Here is a 21,773-nt window from a genome sequence, read left to right on the forward strand (position 1 = left end):
CCTCACACACATGTAACACACACTACAGATACCTCACACACGTAACACATACACACTAGATACCGCACACACATGTAACACACACTACAGATACCTCACACACATGTAACACACACTACAGATACCACACGCACATGTAACACATACTACAGATACCGCACACACATGTAACACACACACATGTAACACACACACACACACGTAACACACACACATGTAACACACACACACATGTAACACACACACACACTACAGATAACACACACACACACACTCTATTCTGCAGCAGATAAACACGTACAGCTCCTTCTGCTCACAGCAAGCACTTTCCCAGCACCTCCCCCACTCTCTCCTTCTCTGTCGGGGCTGTGGACCAGAGCAGGAGATGTGACGGTGGGGAACTGAGCTGCTTCTCTATCAGTCCCTCGGAGCACGCACAGGTAGATATGGCTGACCTTGCAGCTTGATTGCAGGCTCTCCCTCAGAGGCGCCCAGTGCAGGAGGACAGGAGCACTGGCCAATCAGCTCTTCTATCAATCTGATGCTCATTGGCCAGTGTTCTTCTCCAGCAGGCACGCCCCTTTTTTGAATGGCTGAACCCGGCGCAGCAAAAAATAAAAAAATATATCAGTGCATAGAAAAATGTCTGCTCCCCCTCATGCCCTGTCACCTCACTAGATAGGGAGAAGTGGGCGATCTGATGTCCTGATCACAGGCTGCAGCGGGAGGCATGGTCGGAGCAGCACAGCACAGCGTGGCCCCTCATCCTGTTTCTATGTTACCTCCCTGCAGTGCAGCGCTAGTGATCAGGACATCAGCCGCCCACTTCCTCCTAATACGGCGCGGTCAGTGTGCAAGGGAAGCAAATGCCGCCCGGCGTGCTGGCTGCTGAAGGGAACTCTGGAACGCCCACTGACAACGCGGAGGGGGCGATATGTCTAGCGGCCCATTACAAGGACCGGCCCTTCTGGCATTTGCCAGAAATGCCCTATGGCCAGTCCGGCCCTGACTACAGCACAGCAGAGTCCTGCACACACTGAGGCCCCTGATCATGTGACCCCTGACTCCTCCCCTCCTGTGACCTCATCACAGGTCCTGTGCGCACAGAGCAGCCGTAGAAATCTCAGGCCACGGTGGTCTCCCCCAACTTCTGCTCTTTCTCCTTCTTTTCTTGCAGGGGCCGCAGTGGATTTCATCCTGGATCCATAGAGCCGAGTAGAGGAGCGATGTTCCTTCAGTCTGAGGGGAATTGATGGTGATATTTGTCCAACGGCCACTGTACCGAGTAAATCCCACCAGGACTGTAGCAGGTAAAGACCCCAATATCCACCGGTGTCCCTTCTAATGGGGGAAAGTACCAAAGAAAACCATCATATCCGGAGAAATAAACCCCGTACATGGAGACATTGGCCTCAGATATCTCCTGTCTTGTTCTTACCGACAATCTCCTATAAAAGCCTCAAACTTCTGTGTGTGACTCAGAGCTGAGATCTAACGTGATAGAAGATTCCAGTGCGGGGAAGACGGGAAACCTCCATATAGAGGCCGGTGGGGATGGAGTCAGTGACCGACTCTGGACAGATCTGTTCCTAGAGCCGCAGTAGGAGATGGAGATGTCGTCCTCATCATGGAGTCGTTATTTCTCCTGTCACGTGTAATGAATATCTCCTGCAGTATTACTAATGCCGATTCCAGGGTCGGGAAATGAGACGAGAATTAGCGTTATGGAAGATGAGTCTATGAGGAACGTATTCAGCTGCCGACTCCGAGGGAGAAACTGCTTGTTGTCTGTGGCCTAAATATATAGGTTTTATTAGTAGATGGAAAGAAGGAAACTAAATAATGTAAACTAATAAATCTCCTCCTATGTTTCCCTTATTATCTCCGGTAATTGTATTATTGCACAGGATTCTTATGATGTTACATCGGCTCATCTTCTTCTCATTCAGGTCTCTACAATATTGGATCCTCTCAGTGAAGATCTTCTATATAAGAGAATTTCCTGATTTACCCATCAAGGATGGATATGGACAGAGACAAGATGGCGAAGAGGATATTACACCTCACCCTAGAGATCCTCTTCCGGCTTACTGGAGAGGTGAGAGATTCTGATGACGTCACATTACATCATTCTTATCTATGGGAATAACAGATGGACAGAACTGGAGAGGCGAGGACTCTGGAAATGTCTGTAGTGAGATTTATTAATGTGTCTCTCCATAACCAGGATTACACAGTAGTGAAGAAGACCTCTAGTGAGCGCTGTCAGGACCCTGTGTCTGAGGGTTGGGGAAGACCCCTGAGCCCAATCACGGGGCCTCCACCTCACCCCCTGATACATGAGGACATCAATGACCAGAAGATCCTAGAACTCACCTACAAGATGATTGAGCTGCTGACTGGAGAGGTGACATTGCTGGGAATGCTGGGATATTATACAGTAAGAAGGGAGCATGGGATGACGGTATCACTGTATGTGTCAGGTTCCTATAAGGTGTCAGGATGTCGCCATCTATTTCTCCATGGAGGAGTGGGAGTATTTAGAAGGACACAGAGATCTGTACAAGGACGCCATGATGGAGGTTCCCCAGCCCCTCACATCACCAGGTAATGGACAGGACTAAATACACACGGCCTATAATTATCTGTATGTAAAGAATGAATTCAGTCCCTGTATGTGTTTCCTCTAGATCTATCCGGTAAGAGGACAACAGCAGAGAGATGTCCCCGTCCTCTTCTTCCACAGGACTGTAAACAGGAAGATCCCAATGTTCCTCAGGATTATCAGGTAGATGGAGAGAAGGTGTCATGAGATCTCCCTTAGGCTGATTTCACACTTCCGTTTATTTCCGATCCCGGAAAAACCAATACCGGAGATATCAGTGTCCGTGTGTGTAATACTTGCGGCACATGTGTGGCAAACGTGTACCGCCTCAGTACCACACAGACGGCCGCCGGGGAAGAAGCGCTACTGTAAGCGCTGTTCCTTGGTGTCGGGTGCTGAAGACGGCTCTCATCGTTCTCCCCTGCTCTGCCGGCGATCGTCAGGAGCAGAAGAGAATGATGAGTTATATTAAAGTCTGAACGATGACAGCAGGTGGGGGCTTTTGAGACGTATACTTCCATCATCCGACACTTGCTGCCGCTAATAACAGTGACAGCAGGAGAGGATGATCGGGGTATTCCTCAGCCGCCACTTGCGATATAATTAAATAAATTAATGAAAAACCCGGTGTGGGTTCCCCCCTATTTTCTTGAACCAACCAGGCAAAACTCACAGCTGGGGGCTGCAACCCTCAGCTGTAGCTTCAGCAAGGCTGGTTATCAAGAATAGAGGGTGTGAAGATCTGAGGTTGTGGGTTATAAAAATCACCTAGGCAGGTTAACGATGCAACTAATTTTTTTATTCCATACATCCATGGTTGTACAACAAATCCAGGTGGATGGCCGACATACAATGTCCTCAGTCCACAAGTTCCCAATCTGAGATCGGTAGTTCCACTGGCTCCATACCAGGCGAAGCCCACTGTCTCCCAACTGTTGGTTGGCCCACAGATTTTGTATCTCCAGCTGGTATAGTGTGCAGTCACAGCCTATGTTCCTCCAGACGATGGCTATCCTGACCGTAGCTCATGGATTCCCCTCCAGCCAACAATCTCCAAAGCTCCATAGATCATCCATCCATTCCAGCTTGGATCCTCTTCCATCGAAATCCCTCCAACAACTGCCTGATTCAACCCGATGTCTTTTTCTCCCGCCCCTTAAACATTTTCCTTTAGCTCACAGAACAAGGCATATTCCATCAGCTGGGACTGTATGTGAGACCTCCCGTGGTGATGGCTCCCCTGAGTCTACTATCCCCAACCACACAATGGGCCTAGGTTTGGGAGTACAATGGGAGTGAGACCTTGATACAAATGAGATTGATAGAGTCTGTCCTTAAGGGTACCATCACACAGTGCCATTTTCATCGCTACGACGGCACGATCCGTGACGTCGCAGCGTCGTATGATTATCGCTCCAGCGTCGTAGACTGCGGTCACACTTTGCAATCACGGCGCTGGAGCGATGCCGAAGTCCCCGGGTAACCAGGGTAAACATCGGGTTACTAAGCGCAGGGCCGCGCTTAGTAACCCGATGTTTACCCTGGTTACCAGCGTAAACGTAAAAAAAACAAACAGTACATACTCACATTCCGGTGTCTGTCCCCCGGCGTTCTGCTTCTCTCCACTGTGTAAGCACCATAGCCGGAAAGCAGAGCGGTGACGTCACCGCTGTGCTCGCTTTCCGGCCGGCAGGCGCTCACAGTGCAGAGAAGCTGAGATGCCGGAGTACAGACACCGGAATGTAAGTATGTACTGTTTGGTTTTTTTTACGTTTACGCTGGTAACCAGGGTAAACATCGGGTTACTAAGCGCGGCCCTGCGCTTAGTTACCCGATGTTTACCCTGGTTACAAGCGAACACATCGCTGGATCGGTGTCACACACAACGATCCAGCGATGTCAGCGGGTGATCAAGCGACGAAAGAAAGTTCCAAACGATCTGCTACGACGTACGATTCTCAGCGTGATGTCTGATCGCAGTAGCGTGTCGGACACAACGATATCGTAACGATATCGCTAGAACGTCACGAATCGTGCCGTCGTAGCGATGAAAATGGCACTGTGTGATGGTATCCTAAGGTACCTTCACACTCAGCAACTTTACAACGAGAACGACAACGATCCGTGACGTTGCAGCGTCCTGGATAACGATCTCGTTGTGTTTGACACGCAGCAGCGATCTGGATCCCGCTGTGATATCGCTGGTCGGAGCTAGAAGTCCAGAACTTTATTTGGTCATCAGATCGGCGTGTATCGTCGTGTTTGACAGCAAAAGCAACGATGACTGCAATGATTTACATGGAGCTAACGACCTGTGAGAACGATAAGTGAGTCACCGCTACGTCACTGGATCGCTCCTGCATCGTTGTGGAGCTGCTGTGTTTGACGTCTCTACAGCGACCTAAACAGCGACGCTCCAGCGATCGGCTCGTTGTCTATATTGCTGCAGCGTCGCTGAGTGTGACGGTACCTTTAGGTTCACATAAGCTCTAGCCTGCTCGTCTTCCTCTGCTGACTGCCACTGAATAGAAACATTGATTCCTGAGCATGAACTGATGAGCAAGAAAATCACTAATAAAACAGCAAGAAAATCACTAATAAAACACAGCAAGCAAATTAACTATTAAAGTACAATGATATTGATGTCACTGGTGCTCCGTGGTGGAAAAAGTCTTTATGTCTTAGGGTAGGTGCACACGTTCAGGATTTTTTGCGTTTTTATTGTGTTTCTTCGCTATAAAAACATGATAAAAATGAGAAAAAAACGCTTACATATGCCTCCCGTTATTTTCAGTGTATTCCGTATATCTTGTGCAAATGTTGCATTTTTTTCCGCGAAAAAATTGCATTGCAGAAAAAAAGCAACATGTTCATTAATTTGCGGAATCGTGGGGATTCCGCACACATAGGAATGCATTGATCTGTTTACTTCCTGCATGGGGCTATGCCCACCATGCGGGAAGTAAGCAGATCATGTGCAGTTGGTACCCATGGTGGAGGAGAGGAGACTCTCCTCCACGGACTGGGCACCATATAATTGTTAAAAAAAAAGAATTAATATAAAAAATCGTGATATGCTCACCCCCGGAGTCTTCCCGCCTCTCAGTGGTGCACGTGGCCGCTTCGGTTCCTATAGATGCTCTGTGTAAAGGACCTTCGATGACGTCACGGTCATGTGACCGTGACGTCGTGGTCATGTGACCGTGACGTCATCGCAGGTCCTACGCACAAAGCAACCGCTGAGGAAATCGGGGGCCATCAGAGGGTGAGTATAACCTTTTTTTTTTTTATTATTTTTAACATTATATCTTTTTACTATTGATGCGTCATAGGCAGCATCTATAGTAAAAAGTTGGTCACACTTGTCATGCACTATGTTTGACAAGTGTGACCAACCTGTCAATCAGTTTTCCAAGTGATGCTACAGATCGCTTGGAAAACTTTAGCATTCTGCAAGCTATTTACGTTTGCAAAATGCTTAAAAAAAAAACGCGGGGAAAAAAACACGAAAAGAAGCATGCTGATTTCTTGCAGAAAATTTCCGGTTTTCTTCAGGAAATTTCTGCAAGAAATCCTGACGTGTGCACATACCCTTAGAGCTGTGGACTCTGCTCCACGTCCATTTGTCCTATAGTCTTTAGTAAGCGGCCATATCCTCACACTGGGGTCCCCATGCTATGTTTGTTTTTAAATACTTTAATAAATAATTGTAAAAAAACGGCATGGGGTCCCCCGCATTTTTGGCAACCTACCTCGCTAAAGCTCACAGCTGGGGGCTGGTATTCTGATGCTGGTAAGGGGCCATTGCTTTTGGCCCCCCTCCAGCCTAAAAACAGCAGCCAACAGCTGCCCAGAAAAGGCGCATCTATTAGATGCGCCAGTTCTGGAGCTTTGCCCGGGTCTTCCCACTTGCCCTGTAGCGGTGGCAATTGGGGTTAATATTTGTGGGGTTGATGTCACCTTTATATTGTCAGGCGACATGAAGCCCATGGCTTAGTAATGGAGAAGCATCTATAAGACACCTATCCATTACTAATCCTATACAGTACAGTATGTAAATAAAGACACAGCCAGAATAAAATCCTTTAATTGAAAAAAATGACACAGATTCCTTTATTAATCTTTTTTTTTTTTTTTAACTCAAATTTTTATTAAGAATAACATTACAATTTACATGTTACATTCTTGTTTTCAATACAAAGTTTTCCCCCAAAACAAACCCCCCCATTCCGAACTTATCCCGCCCCCTCCCTATAAGACAGCCCACCTCTTTTAATAGCTCGACCATCAAAACTATAGAATGACTATCATCTCATTTAGGACTGCAGGCCTCAAGTTGTGTTTTCACCAATTCAGGACCGTGACTCACCCGTCCTCTATAGCGAACCTATCCCATGGCAAGCCACGAAGACCACAATTTATCAAACGTTTCTATTTTCCCTCTTTTCTTATAAAACCCCTTTTCCAGTTTCACGCCCTGTTTCACATATTGGAGGAATTCTCTTCTTGGAGGCGGTTCATCCTTAATCCAATTTCACGCTATTACCTTCCGGGCCATATACAGCAATCTGGCAATAGCTATCTTCAGGGTGTTATCCACTCCAATCTCATCCATGTATCCCAGCAAGCACACCATAGGGTCCCTTGGCACCATGCATCTGTACACTCCTTCCACACGACTCAAAACCACCAACCAAAAAGCAGCCAGTCTCGGACACGTCCACATCATATGAAATATATCAGCATTTGTAGATTTACACCTCGGGCACTCAGAATCAGCACGCAAACCTGCCTTATACAACACCTCCGGAGACTTGTAAACTCTGTGTATTACATAAAGCTGTGACAGCCTATACGGTTCGCTCAGCGACAGCCGTGGGACCCACTCCAGCACCGACTCTCAAGTTTCATTCTCCATTGGGCCCAAATCCCTCTCCCACTTAGCTCTCGCCGTTATCGGAAAACCCAAAAGGTAAGTATGCAGCAAGTCTTTATAAAGAGTGGAAATAACCTCCCAGTAGTCCCTTCACCACACACATACTCCAACACTATATCCTTTTGAATTCTGATGCCTCCGTCCCTATTCTGAGCTCCAAATGCGTGTCTCATCCGCAAATACTGATATTCCCCCGCAGGCCCGAGATCGAGCTCCACCTGCAATTGGGAAAAGGATTTCAACTCCCTCTTCTCAATTATCTGATACATGTAGTGAATTCCCTTGGCCTGCCATTCTGGTAACACCCCCAGTGCCACAAACTCCGGTAAATTATTATTATGCCATAACGGGGAGAATCTGATCAGCCCCGTAATCCCACGTATATGTTTCAGTCTACCCCACAGCTTACATATCAATAATATAGTTGGATACAATTTTCCCAAAGCCCCCAGGGATCCATCCTCCAGACACTGTATTACTGGCCTTCTTTTTGTCACCTTTTCCATCAATTGCTGTACCGCACTGGACGACCCCTCATGCACCCAGCCCTTTAAATGCTGACTTTGGGCTGCAAGAAAATATACTTCAGGGTTGGCAGTGCCAAGCCACCATCTTGATTGGGTCACTGAAGCTTCTCCAGTCTGATACGTGGATGATGTCTCCCCCATAACAAATACCTGAACAGGGAGTTAATCTGCCTAAATTTCCCTCGCGGTATCCAAACTGGCGCGTTATAAAGAACATATAGAATTTTCAGCATCAAAATCATTTTGATGAGATTCACCCTGCCCACCACAGATAAATGCAACTTAATCCAGGCATCCACTTTTCCCTTAAGAACGCCTAAGATCGGAGTCAGATTCCTATGTATGTAGTCCGTAACAGGCCTAGAGATCCATAACCCCAAGTATTTAAATTGACTTTACCACCTTAAGTCGCCCATCCTCAGGAAGCTCACTCCCATCCTCCCCCACGTCATCAACTCTAAACAGAATCGACTTACTCCAATTTATCGTCAGCCCCGACAATAAGCCAAATCTTTCAATAAGCCCAATGAGCCCCCGAAGGAAGTGACCGGGTCAGCCAGAAACAGTAGAATATCGTCCGCGTACAGCGCCACCTTCTCTTCAATTATCCCATATTTAAACCCAGACACCTTGTCAGACTGTCGAAGTTTAGCAGCCAATGGTTCCACAGCCAGAGCAAACAAAAGAGGAGAGAGCGGACACCCCTGTCTCATCTTTATAGCTAATTGTATAGTCCGCGATAACTCCCCATTCACCCTGACTCTAGCCACCGGCTGCGAGTACAGCAGCTGAATCCAGGACACAAACTGCGAGCCAAACCCCATGCACTGCAACACCTGCCAGAGATATCCCCATTCCACACTGTCGAATGCCTTATGGGCATCTAAGGATGCAATAACTCTGGCCACAGTTGTCGGACCTAAGCTGCAGATTCATAAACAGCCTCCTTAGGTTGACCGCCGTGGATCTATCAGGCATAAAGCCAGATTGGACTGGGTGCACCAGGTTGGAGATGACACTCGTCAACCGTGTCGCCAACACCTTGGCCAGAAGCTTGACATCCATAGTGAGCAAGGAGATTGGCCAGTACGACTCAGGTTGCCCCAAGTATTTCCTTTCCTTAGGAATCACCGCTATTATGGCTTCTCTCATGGATGCTGGCAGATACCCTCTACACTTAGCCTCATCTAGGACCGCCTTTAATCTGGGAATTAGCACCTCCCCAATATTTTTATAGATCTCAGCGGGAAACTCATCCACTCCAGGCGCCTTCCCATTAGCCATGGACTGTAATGCCCGACCCAGTTCCTCCTCTGTGACGGGAGCCTCCAAGCCCTCTCTATTTGCGTCACTCAACCTCGGGAGCTCCAGTCCCTCAAGGAACGCCACTGTCTCCCGCCGACTCGTCTACCCGAGAGGTATATAGGTCCGCGTAAAAAAGTCCGCAAAGACCTCCAAAATCTCAGAATTTTCAGAGACACTCGTACCACTCCCGGAAACCAGAGAATGGACAAATGAAGTACTCCTCTGGGCAGAAGCCACGACCGACAGCATGTGACCGACCGTCTCACCCTCCTGATAGTAATCCAGCTTCAGAAATTCCCGCTTCCTTCCAGCCTTCCACAACAAAATTTTCTCCAGGTGACTTTGAGCTGCCTTTAATCTGTTCCCAGCTTCAGGAGTACCCATTATTACCATCTCATCCTCCACTACCCTTAGCCCATCAATCGCTGCCTTCTCTGCCTCTCTCGTCTTCCGCTTACATCTACTAATGTCTCTAAACAACAGCCCTCTTAAGTACGCCTTCATGGCTTCCCATACCGTAAGAGCATCTACACTCCCATCATTCAGCACAAAAGTTCCGCCAACTCCTGTTTTATCTTATCTAAATCTATACTGTGCAGCCAGTTAGGGTGAATTTTCCACTCTCTCCTGTTCGCAGCCTGTGTCCCCATCAGTCGGAACTCCACCTCAATTGGACTATGGTCCGAGAGGGCCCTAGGTAAATATCGCACATCCCCCATCGTGTCCAACAGACGATTGCCTAGTGCCAGATCAATTCTGGATAGAGTACTATGAGCCGGTGAATAACATGAATATCCCCTTTCCCCAACATGTCTACCTCTCCATAGGTCAGTCATACCAACTTCGTGAATATAAGTCCCAAACGTAGTAATGTGTCCCACTGTCCTATTCTGGGAGTTTTTATTTTTAAAAGTCATCACATATATTATTAAGATCACCAATGATAAGTAATGGTATCGATCCCCAGCGTTCCACCTGTTCCAACACCTATCTAATTTTCTTACTTGAGTATGGGGGCGGAATATACATTGCCTCTATACACACCAACACTCTTTGTATTTTACATTGCACCACCACATACTGACCATCCTCATCCACCTGTACCATCACCTCTTCATACTGCACTCCCACAGGTACCAACGCCGACACACCCCTAGAGTACGTAGAGAAGGTAGAATGGTATGCCCTCTGTATCCAGCGCCTATTTAATACATCCACCTTCTCCTGCACTAAGTGCGTCTCCAGCAGACATATCATTGAGACTCTCTGTTCTCGAACATACTGCAGACTCGCCGCCCGCCGAGACTTATCCGCAAGGCCTCTCACGTTCCAACTCAATATTTTAATGCGGCCCCCCATCATGTGACTCCCCAACCTTCATAGTATCCTCATTCCCAAGTATGAGCTGTCCAATCCCTCACACCCCAGCTTGCCCCCCTAACCCACCCAATACTACACATTCTACCTCTTATCAAGAGTGGGGCTCCACCGCCCATTGCGAACACTCTCCCTTGCTTTGCCCTCTCCACTCGCCTCCCACTGCCGTGACAATCAGAATTTCCCACACGATGTTTTTTGTTTTTGTTTTTTAAAAAAACACAACAGACATTCCAACTTATATAAACATGTAGAGAAACTACAAAACAAACTTGCAGTTCCCCGCGTAACCCTCCTCCCCTAAACTTATTAACCGTTACTGCCCCCTCCGGCCAATCACTCAATATGGCCCAGCTTAGCCCTCAACAGTTGCTCATCCCTTTAGCAATTATGCTATTAAACGCAGATCCCTCCTCCAGCGACAGAGAAATAACTCCCATCCAGATCTCCCCAACATGTCAATCGCCTTTTTCCTTAAGTTTTTAGCATTAGTATCAATCCACTGGGTAGCGTCCTCTGGGTTCAGGAAAAAATGGGTTTTATCAAAATCCACCACTCTCAACTTTGCAGGAAACAGCATAGAGTATTGCACTCCCAGCTCCCTCAGTCGTCTCTTGACTCCAGTGAACTTCATTCTCTGTTTCTGAACCCCAGCAGAATAATCCAAGTAAATAGCAATCTTTTGACCTCCATTTCTCAAGCCTTCCTGAGGATAATGTCTCTGTCCCTGTAGTTCAGCATTTTGGCAAGCATGGTACGGGGATTCGCTCCTGGGGTGGGGGGCTGCGGTGGGACCCTAAGAGCCCTCTCAACAGCAAAAACTTTTGTGAGCACTGTGCCCCCAATTTTCTCCTTCAGTCAGCTTTCAATAAACTCCGTGGGGTTTCTCCCCTCAGTTTTTTCAGGCAGACCCACTATACATATTTTATTCCTTCTGGATCTGTTTTCCAGATCCTCATTTTTGGCAGCGAGCTCTGATATTGCTTGGGCGAACTTTTTCTCCGCTTTTTGCAGTCTTACTCTATGGTCTTCTGCTGTGCTCACCCTCTCTTCCACTACTCCCATACGTCTGTCCATCTTTTGCAGGGCTGCATTTATCTGTGCTGTTTCCCCTTTTACCTCCTGCATCTGAAGGGTCAGAGTATTTAGAAACTGCTTGCATGAGGAGACCAACGCAAAAACATCCCTGAGGGTCGGCTCATCTTCCTGTATCAAATCTTCTGGTCCCCCTTTTGCCCTCGCCATGCTGCTTTTCTCCCTCCCCTTCTGTACCTCATGCTTTGCAGCCAGGACCGCATCCTCCTCCTCCATACCCGCTCCAGCTCTGGTTCCTTGTTCTGCCTCCTCCGCAGCATCCACTCTGGCATACTGCTGAAGCTTCGCCGCCACCTCCATACACCTCTGACATGCGGCGTTCTCCTTGTCAGTGTCTTCTCTGGCATCGGCGCCATCTTGGCTGGCTCCTGCATCACCAGCACCCGCATCCTTCTCCCGCCACCTGGTCATTGCCTCCAAGGCCGGGTCCAGCGCTTAGCACCGCTTTGCTCCCCTGACCCTCAGCCAGCCGGTATGTGGCAGAAAAGTCCAGTCAGCAGCGTCTGCAAAAGGATAATTAGCCCTTTAGCAGCGGGAGCGCTCTTCTGTGCGTCCGCTCACATGGCCAGCTAGGACATGCCCCCTCCTTTATTCTCAATTAAACCATAGTTACTGCATCGTCTAATTCCACCTGCTCTGTGAAGGTCCACATAAAACCAGCCCTGTGTATGCAACTTAACCCTCACAACACATAGTGTGCTGGAGAACAATGCTCTGGTTTCACACTACTGATGCCGATAAGCGCAGTGACACATATCTCTCCTCTATCACCTTACCAGTGACTGTCACAATGTGTAGATGGCTGTGAAGGTCTTGTGTTCAGTGTTGTTTTATCCACCAGTATTATATGTTTTATACTTGTGTAATGAGAACGGTGGAGATGGCAGGATTAGAGCTGATCATAGATGTGACTTCTCCATCTGTCTGTGACTTTTACAATATTTGTTACAGGGTGAAGATCTGACCCATATTAATACTACAGAGACATATGTGAGGGGTGATGAGCGGTGTAAAGAGGAGATTCCTACATATGACTACCCAGGTGAGTAGTGACCACTAAATGCAGAGAAGTCACAGATTCTTCTCAGTCTCCGGCTGTGGCTGCTTTATCGGTGCTGTAGTCCGGCCGTATCACAACCGTGTGATCACCATTTTTCCTCTAGACTACAACATTCTCCTCCACCCAAAACTGTCCAAGTGACTTTGGGCATTGAAAGCCCTTTTCTATAGAACTTACAACCTGGAGGATCCAACTACCCCCTGAGATTAGAAGACTCTGACCGTTACCTGCCCAGATCCGTAAACTACAAAGCCAAATGGCAGCGTACGTAGAATGTGCTGACAAGTTAGAAAAATATTATGATGAGCCTTTTAGAGAAAACGGAGGGTAATGATGCTGTTGGCTTCCAAAATCCCTGATGTGGGAAGGAGGAAAAAATCAGGGCTTTGAAAAGTGCTGCCAAGTGCTGAGCCATAAAGTTGGGCATCAAAACAAATGAACGTTAAAAAAACAACAAACTTTTAATTTTAATATTCTACCCATTTCCGATGTGAACCAGCTCCTTCCTCAGGCATATACAAATGATACATTGTGGAGGTTTTATATCCTCCAGAACGGCGTCACTGATCCAGTTGCTTAATTCATTAATTAAACCGCGCCTATGGTGCAGTTTGTTGTATAGAAACCTTTCTTCATATACAAAACAATATAAATAGATGTAAAATGCATATTAGATGCACAATAAAATCCATATAAAGAACAATATACGTACATGGAAAATCCTCCGGTATAAGTGTGGATAGTTTAAAAATCCAATAGGATTCTCTAGTCACAAGTCTTTGGGACATATTAGACACATGTTCTGATATTTGTTCTAATATATTGAGTCTTAAACTGGTGGGATCTCGTTTATATTCTAAAATGAAATGCCGAAACAGACAGATTACAACTTTCCTAATATTATGTCTCTGGCTGGTCATCCTATTATGGATCACTTGGGTCATTTTTAGATCCCTGATATTGGATGAATCTATCTTCTCCCCTTCTGTGCTGCTGAATGTGCTCATATGGTCCCTACAAGACCAGGTCCAGTCTTTCTGGCCAAACTTCGCTTTTATGATTGACAACATTAAATGTGCAGTGAGGCCAAGTGTGAATTTCTGTACAATAACAGAGTTTCCTTTTAATGTACACTCTGCATCCCATCTTGACTGAAAAAAACAGGAATGTAGTAATTTTTGCAAATTTATTAAAAAAGAAAAACTGAAATCTCACATGGTCATAAGTATTCAGACTCTTTGCTCAGTATTGAGTAGAAGCACCTTTAGAGCTACTGCAGCCATGAGTCTTCTTGGGAATGATGCAACAAGTTTTTCACACCAGGATTTGGGGATCCTCTGCAATTCTTCCTTGCAGATCCTCTCCAGCATGGTCAGGTGGGATGGTGAATGTTGGTGGACAGCCATTTTCAGGTCTTTCCAGAGATGCTCAATTGGATCTAGGTCAGGCCAGTCAAGAATGGTCACAGAGGTGTTCTGAAGCCACTCCTTTGTTATTTTAGCTGTGTGCTTAGGATCATTGTCTTGTTGGAAGGTGAACCTTCGGCCAAGTCTGAGGTCCAGAGCACTCTGAAAGTGGTTTTCATCCAGGATATCTCTGTACTTGGCCGCATTCATGTTTCCTTCAATGACAACCAGTCGTCCTGTCCCTACAGCTGAAAAACACCCCCATAACATGATGCTGACACCATCATGTTTCACTGTTGGGATTGTATTGGGCAGGTGATGAGCAGTGCCTGGTTTTCTCCACACATACCGCTTAGAATTATCACTAATAAGGTCCATCTTTGTCTCATCAGACCAGAGAATCTTATTTCTCATAGTCTGGGAGTCCTTCATGTGTTTTTTTTAGCAATAGTTTCCTATGGAGACTATTGAAGCATGCCAAAAGTAAAACAAAAAAAGTTTTTAAAAATATAAAAATTCAAATCAGCCCCCTTTCGCCCATTCAAAATAAAACAATAAAAATAAAATTAAACATACACATATTTGGCGCCGCTGCGTTCAGAATCGCCTGATCTATAAAAAAAAAAAGGATTAATCTGATTGCTAAACGACATAGAGAGAAAAAAAGTCAAAACGCCAGAATTATGTTTTTTTGGTCGCCGCGACATTGCATTAAAATGCAACAATGGGCGATCAAAAGATCGTATCTGCACCAACATGGTGTTATTAAAAACGTCAGCTCGGCGCGCAAAAAAATAAGCCCTCACCCAACCCGAGATCACGAAAAATGAGACACTACGGGTATCGGAAAACGGCACAAAATTTTTTTTGTAACAAAGTTTTTTTTTTGTTTTTTTTTTTACCACATACAGGTCCTTCTCAAAAAATTAGCATATAGTGTTAAATTTCATTATTTACCATAATGTAATGATTACAATTAAACTTTCATATATTATAGATTCATTATCCACCATCTGAAATTTGTCAGGTCTTTTATTGTTTTAATACTGATGATTTTGGCATACAACTCCTGATAACCCAAAAAACCTGTCTCAATAAATTAGCATATTTCAACCGTCCAATCAAATAAAAGTGTTTTTTAATAACAAACAAAAAAACCATCAAATAATAATGTTCAGTTATGCACTCAATACTTGGTCGGGAATCCTTTGGCATAAATGACTGCTTCAATGCGGCGTGGCATGGAGGCAATCAGCCTGTGACACTGCTGAGATGTTATGGAGGCCCAGGATGCTTCAATAGCGGCCTTAAGCTCATCCAGAGTGTTGGGTCTTGCGTCTCTCAACTTTCTCTTCACAATATCCCACAGATTCTCTATGGGGTTCAGGTCAGGAGAGTTGGCAGGCCAATTAAGCACAGTAATACCATGGTCAGTAAACCATTTACCAGTGGTTTTGGCACTGTGAGCAGGTGCCAGGAAGCATGAAGTGCTCCAAAATCTCCTGATAGCTAGCTGCATTGACCCTGCCCTTGATGAAACACAGTGGACCAACACCAGCAGCTGACATGGCACCCCACACCATCACTGACTGGGTACTTGACACTGGACTTCAGGCATTTTGGCATTTCCTTCTCCCCAGTCTTCCTCCAGACTCTGGCACCTTGATTTCCGAATGACATGCAAAATTTGCTTTCATCAGAAAAAAGTACTTGGGACCACTTAGCAACAGTCCAGTGCTGCTTCTCTGTAGCCCAGGTCAGGCGCTTCTGCCGCTGTTTATGGTTCAAAAGTGGCTTTACCTGGGGAATGCGGCACCTGTAGCCCATTTCCTGCACACGCCTGTGCACGGTGGCTCTGGATGTTTCCACACCAGACTCAGTCCACTGCTTCCTCAGGTTCCCCAAGGTCTGGAATCGGTCCTTCTCCACAATCTTCCTCAGGGTCCGGTCACCTCTTCTCGTTGTACAGCGTTTTCTGCCACATTGTTTCCTTCCAACAGACTTACCATTGAGGTGCCTTGATACAGCACTCTGGGAACAGCCTATTTGTTGAGAAATTTCTTTCTGGGTCTTACCCTCTTGCTTGAGGGTGTCAATGATGGCCTTCTTGACATCTGTCAGGTCGCTAGTCTTACCCATGATGGGGGTTTTGAGTAATGAACCAGGCAGGGAGTTTTTAAAAGCCTCAGGTATCTTTTGCATGTGTTTAGAGTTAATTAGTTGATTCAGAAGATTAGGGTAATAGGTCGTTTAGAGAACCTTTTCTTGATATGCTAATTTATTGAGACAGGTTTTTTGGGTTATCAGGAGTTGTAGGCCAAAATCATCAGTATTAAAACAATAAAAGACCTGACAAATTTCAGTTGGTGGATAATGAATTTATAATATATGAAAGTTTAATTGTAATCATTACATTATGGTAAATAATGAAATTTAACACTATATGCTAATTTTTTGAGAAGGACCTGTAGATAAAAAAGAACCCAGACATGTTTGTTGTGTATGAACTCGTAATGACCTGGAGAATCATAATGGCTGATCAGTTTAATGAATGTAGCAAAAAAACAAAAACAAATGACAAGTGTGAGATTGCACTTTTATTTTTTAAATTTCACCGCACTGGGAATTTTTTCCCGTTTTCTAGTACACAACATGGTAAAATCAATGGTGTCATTCAAAAGTACAACTCGTCCTGCAAAACCAAGTCCTCACATGGCCATATTGATGGAAAAATAAAAAAGTTATGTCTCTGAGAAGAAGGGGAGTGAAAAACGAAAACGCAAAACTGAAAAAGGCTTCGGGGGTTAATTAAACCCAGCTGGCCTCCAATGAAGGCGTAGAACCATCTCAAGGAGGATCACAAGGAAATGGACAGCATGTGACTTATATATGAGTGTCTGAGCAAAGGGTCTGAATACTTATGACCATGTGATATTTCAGTTTTTCTTTTATATTAAATTTGCAAAAATTTCTACATTTCTGTTTTGTTTTCAGTCAAGATGGGGTGCAGAGTGTACATTAAGGAGAAAAATGAACTTTTTTGAATTCACCAAATGGCTGCAATGAAACAAAGAGTGAAAAATTTAAAGGGGTCTGAATACTTTCTGTACCCACTGTACATTTATTCACGCCTGCAGGAGATGTGTTGGCATGGCTCGAGCCCTGGTTTCATGGATTCACTCCACGTCATAAATTCCATTATGTTTTCACTCCTAAATACCGTATATACTCTAGTATAAGCTGAAAATTTCAGCCCATTTTTTTAGGCGGAAATTGCCCCTCTCAGCTTATACTCGAGTCATACCCAGGGGTCGGCAGGGGAGGTGGAGTGGCAGTACCATGTGACCGCTCACTACAGGAAGAAGTTGCCAGCGTCGGGAAACAGATGTGCAGGGACCGTGCCAGGAGCAGGTGAGTATAAGCAGTGCGCGATATTCTCCTGCTCCCCGTTCCACCGTCGCCAGCCGCCGCTACGTTCCCCGTCCATTGCACTGATGCTCAGGTCAGAGGGCGCGGTGACGCTATTAGTGTGCGCCGCCCTCTGCCTGAGCAGTCAGTTCAGTGGACGTGGAATGTAGCGGCGGCTGGCAGTGGTGGAACGCGGAGCAGGTGAATATAGTAAGTGCCGGGGGCCTGAGCGACGAGAGGTGAGTATGTGATTTTTTATTTTTTTTTTATCGCAGTAACAACATATGGGGCAAATGACTTTATGGAGCATCTTATGGGGCCATAATCAGCATTCATGGAGCATTACATGGGGCAAATGACTGTATGGAGCATCTTATGGGGCCATAATCAGCATTCATGGAGCATTATATGGGGCAAATGTCTGTATGGAGAATCTTATGGGGCCCATCATGAACTGTATGGAGCATTATATGGGGCTCTTGATTCAATATGGATATTCAAAAACACTTAACTGTTGTGAAATTGGATTTTGGGCTCCCCCGGTGGCCACTGGTGGAATTGAACTTGTGTGCATCATCCCCTCTGTTCACCTGTTCCCATCAGGATGTGGGAGTCGCTATTTAGCCTTGCTCCTCTGTCACTTCCATGCCGGTCAACATTGTAATCAGAAGCCTTTCTGTGCATGTTCCTGCTGCTAGACAACTCCCAGCTAAGTTGGACTTTTGTCCTTGTTTGTTTTTGCATTTTGTTCCAGTTCACAGCTGTTGTTTCGTTTCTGTGTCTGGAAAGCTCTTGTGATCTGAAATTGCCACTCTGATGTTATGAGTTAATACTAGAGTCTTAAAGTAATTTCAGGATGGTGTTTTGATAGGGTTTTCAGCTGACCATGAAAGTGCCCTTTCTGTCTTCCTGCTATCTAGTAAGCGGACCTCGATTTTGCTAAACCTATTTTCATACTACGTTTGTCATTTTCATCTAAAATCACCGCCAATATATGTGGGGGCCTCTGTCTACCTTTCGGGGAAATTTCTCTAGAGGTGAGCCAGGACTGTATTTTCCTCTGCCAGGATTAGTTAGTCCTCCGGCTGGCGCTGGGCGTCTAGGGATAAAACGTAGGCAACGCTACCCGGCCACTGTTAGTTGTGCGGCAGGTTTAGTTCATGGTCAGTTTAGTTTCCATCCTTCCAAGAGCTAGTTCTTTTGTATGCTGGGCTATGTTCTCTTGCCATTGAGAACCATAACAGTTTGACCGGCCTAACAAAGGGTTAAATTAATTGGCAGAGAAAGGAGAGAAAAAAGAGTCTGCTGAAGATTTTTTTTTTTTTTTTTTTTTTCCCTTCAGTTCTGAGTGTGCTTATAATTGAATCTCTTGCAAGTCTGCCTATATTGCAGCCTTTCTCTCTCTCTCTCCTTCTAATCCTGGAATGGCTCTGTGTTCACCTGTTTAAAATGGATATTCAGAGTTTAGCTGCAGGTTTGAATAATCTCACCACGAAAGTTCAAAATTTACAAGATTTTGTTGTTCATGTTCCTATATCTGAACCTAGAATTCCTTTGCCTGAATTTTTCTCGGGGAATAGATCTTGCTTCCAAAATTTCAAAAATAATTGCAAGTTGTTTTTGTCCCTGAAATCTCGCTCTGCTGGAGATCCTGCACAGCAGGTCAGGATTGTGATTTCCTTGCTCCGGGGCGACCCTCAAGATTGGGCTTTTGCATTGGCTCCAGGGGATCCTGCGTTGCTCAATGTGGATGCATTTTTTCTGGCCTTGGGGTTGCTTTATGAGGAACCTCATTTAGAGCTTCAGGCAGAAAGGGCCTTGATGTCCCTATCTCAGGGGCAAGATGAAGCTGAAATATACTGCCAAAAATTCCGTAAATGGGCTGTGCTTACTCAGTGGAATGAGTGCGCCCTAGCGGCGAATTTCAGAGAGGGTCTCTCTGATGCCATTAAGGATGTTATGGTGGGGTTCCCTGTGCCTGCGGGTCTGAATGAGTCCATGACAATGGCTATCCAGATCGATAGGCGTCTGCGGGAGCGCAAACCTGTGCACCATTTGGCGGTGTCTACTGAGAAGACGCCAGAGAATATGCAATGTGATAGAATTCTGTCCAGAAGCGAACGGCAGAATTTTAGACGAAAAAATGGGTTGTGCTTCTATTGCGGTGATTCAACTCATGTTATATCAGCATGCTCTAAGCGTACTAAGAAGCTTGATAAGTCTGTTTCAATTGGCACTTTACAGTCTAAGTTTATTCTATCTGTGACCCTGATTTGTTCTTTATCATCTATTACCGCGGACGCCTATGTCGACTCTGGCGCCGCTTTGAGTCTTATGGATTGGTCCTTTGCCAAACGCTGTGGGTATGATTTAGAGCCTCTTGAAACTCCTATACCTCTGAAGGGGATTGACTCCACCCCATTGGCTAGTAATAAACCACAATACTGGACACAAGTAACTATGCGGATTAATCCGGATCACCAGGAGATTATTCGCTTTCTTGTGCTGTATAATCTACATGATGTGTTGGTGCTTGGATTGCCATGGCTGCAATCTCATAACCCAGTCCTCGACTGGAAAGCTATGTCTGTGTTAAGCTGGGGATGTAAGGGGACGCATGGGGACGTACCTTTGGTTTCCATTTCATCATCTATTCCCTCTGAGATTCCTGAATTCTTGTCTGACTATTGTGACGTTTTTGAAGAACCTAAGCTTGGTTCACTACCTCCGCACCGGGAGTGCGATTGTGCCATAGATTTGATTCCGGGTAGTAAATACCCTAAGGGTCGTTTATTTAATCTGTCTGTGCCTGAACATGCTGCTATGCGAGAATATATAAAGGAGTCCTTGGAAAAGGGACATATTCGTCCTTCGTCATCTCCCTTAGGAGCCGTTTTTTTCTTTGTGGCTAAGAAAGATGGCTCTTTGAGGCCGTGTATTGATTATCGGCTTTTGAATAAAATCACGGTTAAATATCAATATCCGTTGCCACTGCTGACTGATTTGTTTGCTCGCATAAAGGGGGCCAAGTGGTTCTCTAAGATAGATCTCCGTGGGGCGTATAATTTGGTGCGAATTAAGCAGGGGGATGAGTGGAAAACCGCATTTAATACGCCCGAGGGCCACTTTGAGTATTTGGTGATGCCTTTTGGTCTTTCAAATGCCCCTTCAGTCTTTCAGTCCTTTATGCATGACATTTTCCGTGATTATTTGGATAAATTTATGATTGTGTATCTGGATGATATTTTGATTTTTTCGGATGACTGGGACTCTCATGTCCAGCAGGTCAGGAGGGTTTTTCAGGTTTTGCGGTCTAATTCCTTGTGTGTGAAGGGTTCTAAGTGCGTTTTTGGGGTTCAAAAGATTTCCTTCTTGGGATATATTTTTTCCCCCTCTTCCATCGAGATGGATCCTGTCAAGGTTCAGGCTATTTGTGATTGGACGCAACCCTCTTCTCTTAAGAGTCTTCAGAAATTTTTGGGCTTTGCTAACTTTTATCGTCGATTTATTGCTGGTTTTTCTGAGGTTGTTAAACCATTGACTGATTTGACTAAGAAGGGTGCTGATGTTGCTGATTGGTCCCCTGCTGCTGTGGAGGCCTTTCGGGAGCTTAAGCGCCGCTTTTCTTCTGCCCCTGTGTTGCGTCAGCCTGATGTTGCTCTTCCTTTTCAGGTTGAGGTCGACGCTTCTGAAATCGGAGCTGGGGCAGTTTTGTCGCAGAGAAGTTCCGATTGCTCCGTGATGAGACCTTGTGCTTTTTTTTCTCGTAAATTTTCGCCCGCCGAGCGGAATTATGATATTGGGAATCGGGAGCTTTTGGCCATGAAGTGGGCTTTTGAGGAGTGGCGTCATTGGCTTGAGGGGGCTAGACATCAGGTGGTGGTATTGACTGACCACAAAAATCTAATTTATCTTGAGTCCGCCAGACGCCTGAATCCTAGACAGGCGCGCTGGTCGTTGTTTTTCTCTCGGTTTAATTTTGTGGTGTCCTACCTGCCGGGTTCTAAGAATGTTAAGGCGGATGCCCTTTCTAGGAGTTTTGAGCCTGACTCCC

The 21,773-nt window shown here is 45.7% G+C and overlaps 1 protein-coding gene across 1 annotated transcript in view; it reads left to right on the top strand.

The window, feature by feature from the left end:
• The first annotated feature begins 505 nt into the window (after nt 1-505).
• Nucleotides 506-21,773, top strand: part of LOC143766686 (uncharacterized) — a 28,358-nt gene continuing 7,090 nt past the window's right edge. The window contains exons 1-6 of the mRNA XM_077254541.1: nt 506-1,310; nt 1,950-2,098; nt 2,228-2,407; nt 2,484-2,607; nt 2,691-2,788; nt 12,797-12,887. Coding sequence (XP_077110656.1) covers nt 2,021-2,098; nt 2,228-2,407; nt 2,484-2,607; nt 2,691-2,788; nt 12,797-12,887 — 571 coding nt within the window. The 5' untranslated portion in view covers nt 506-1,310; nt 1,950-2,020. The remainder of the gene's footprint in view (nt 1,311-1,949; nt 2,099-2,227; nt 2,408-2,483; nt 2,608-2,690; nt 2,789-12,796; nt 12,888-21,773) is intronic.

The sequence above is a fragment of the Ranitomeya variabilis genome, chromosome 4 (assembly GCF_051348905.1).
Source record: "Ranitomeya variabilis isolate aRanVar5 chromosome 4, aRanVar5.hap1, whole genome shotgun sequence".
In the NCBI taxonomy this organism is placed as follows: domain Eukaryota; kingdom Metazoa; phylum Chordata; class Amphibia; order Anura; family Dendrobatidae; genus Ranitomeya; species Ranitomeya variabilis.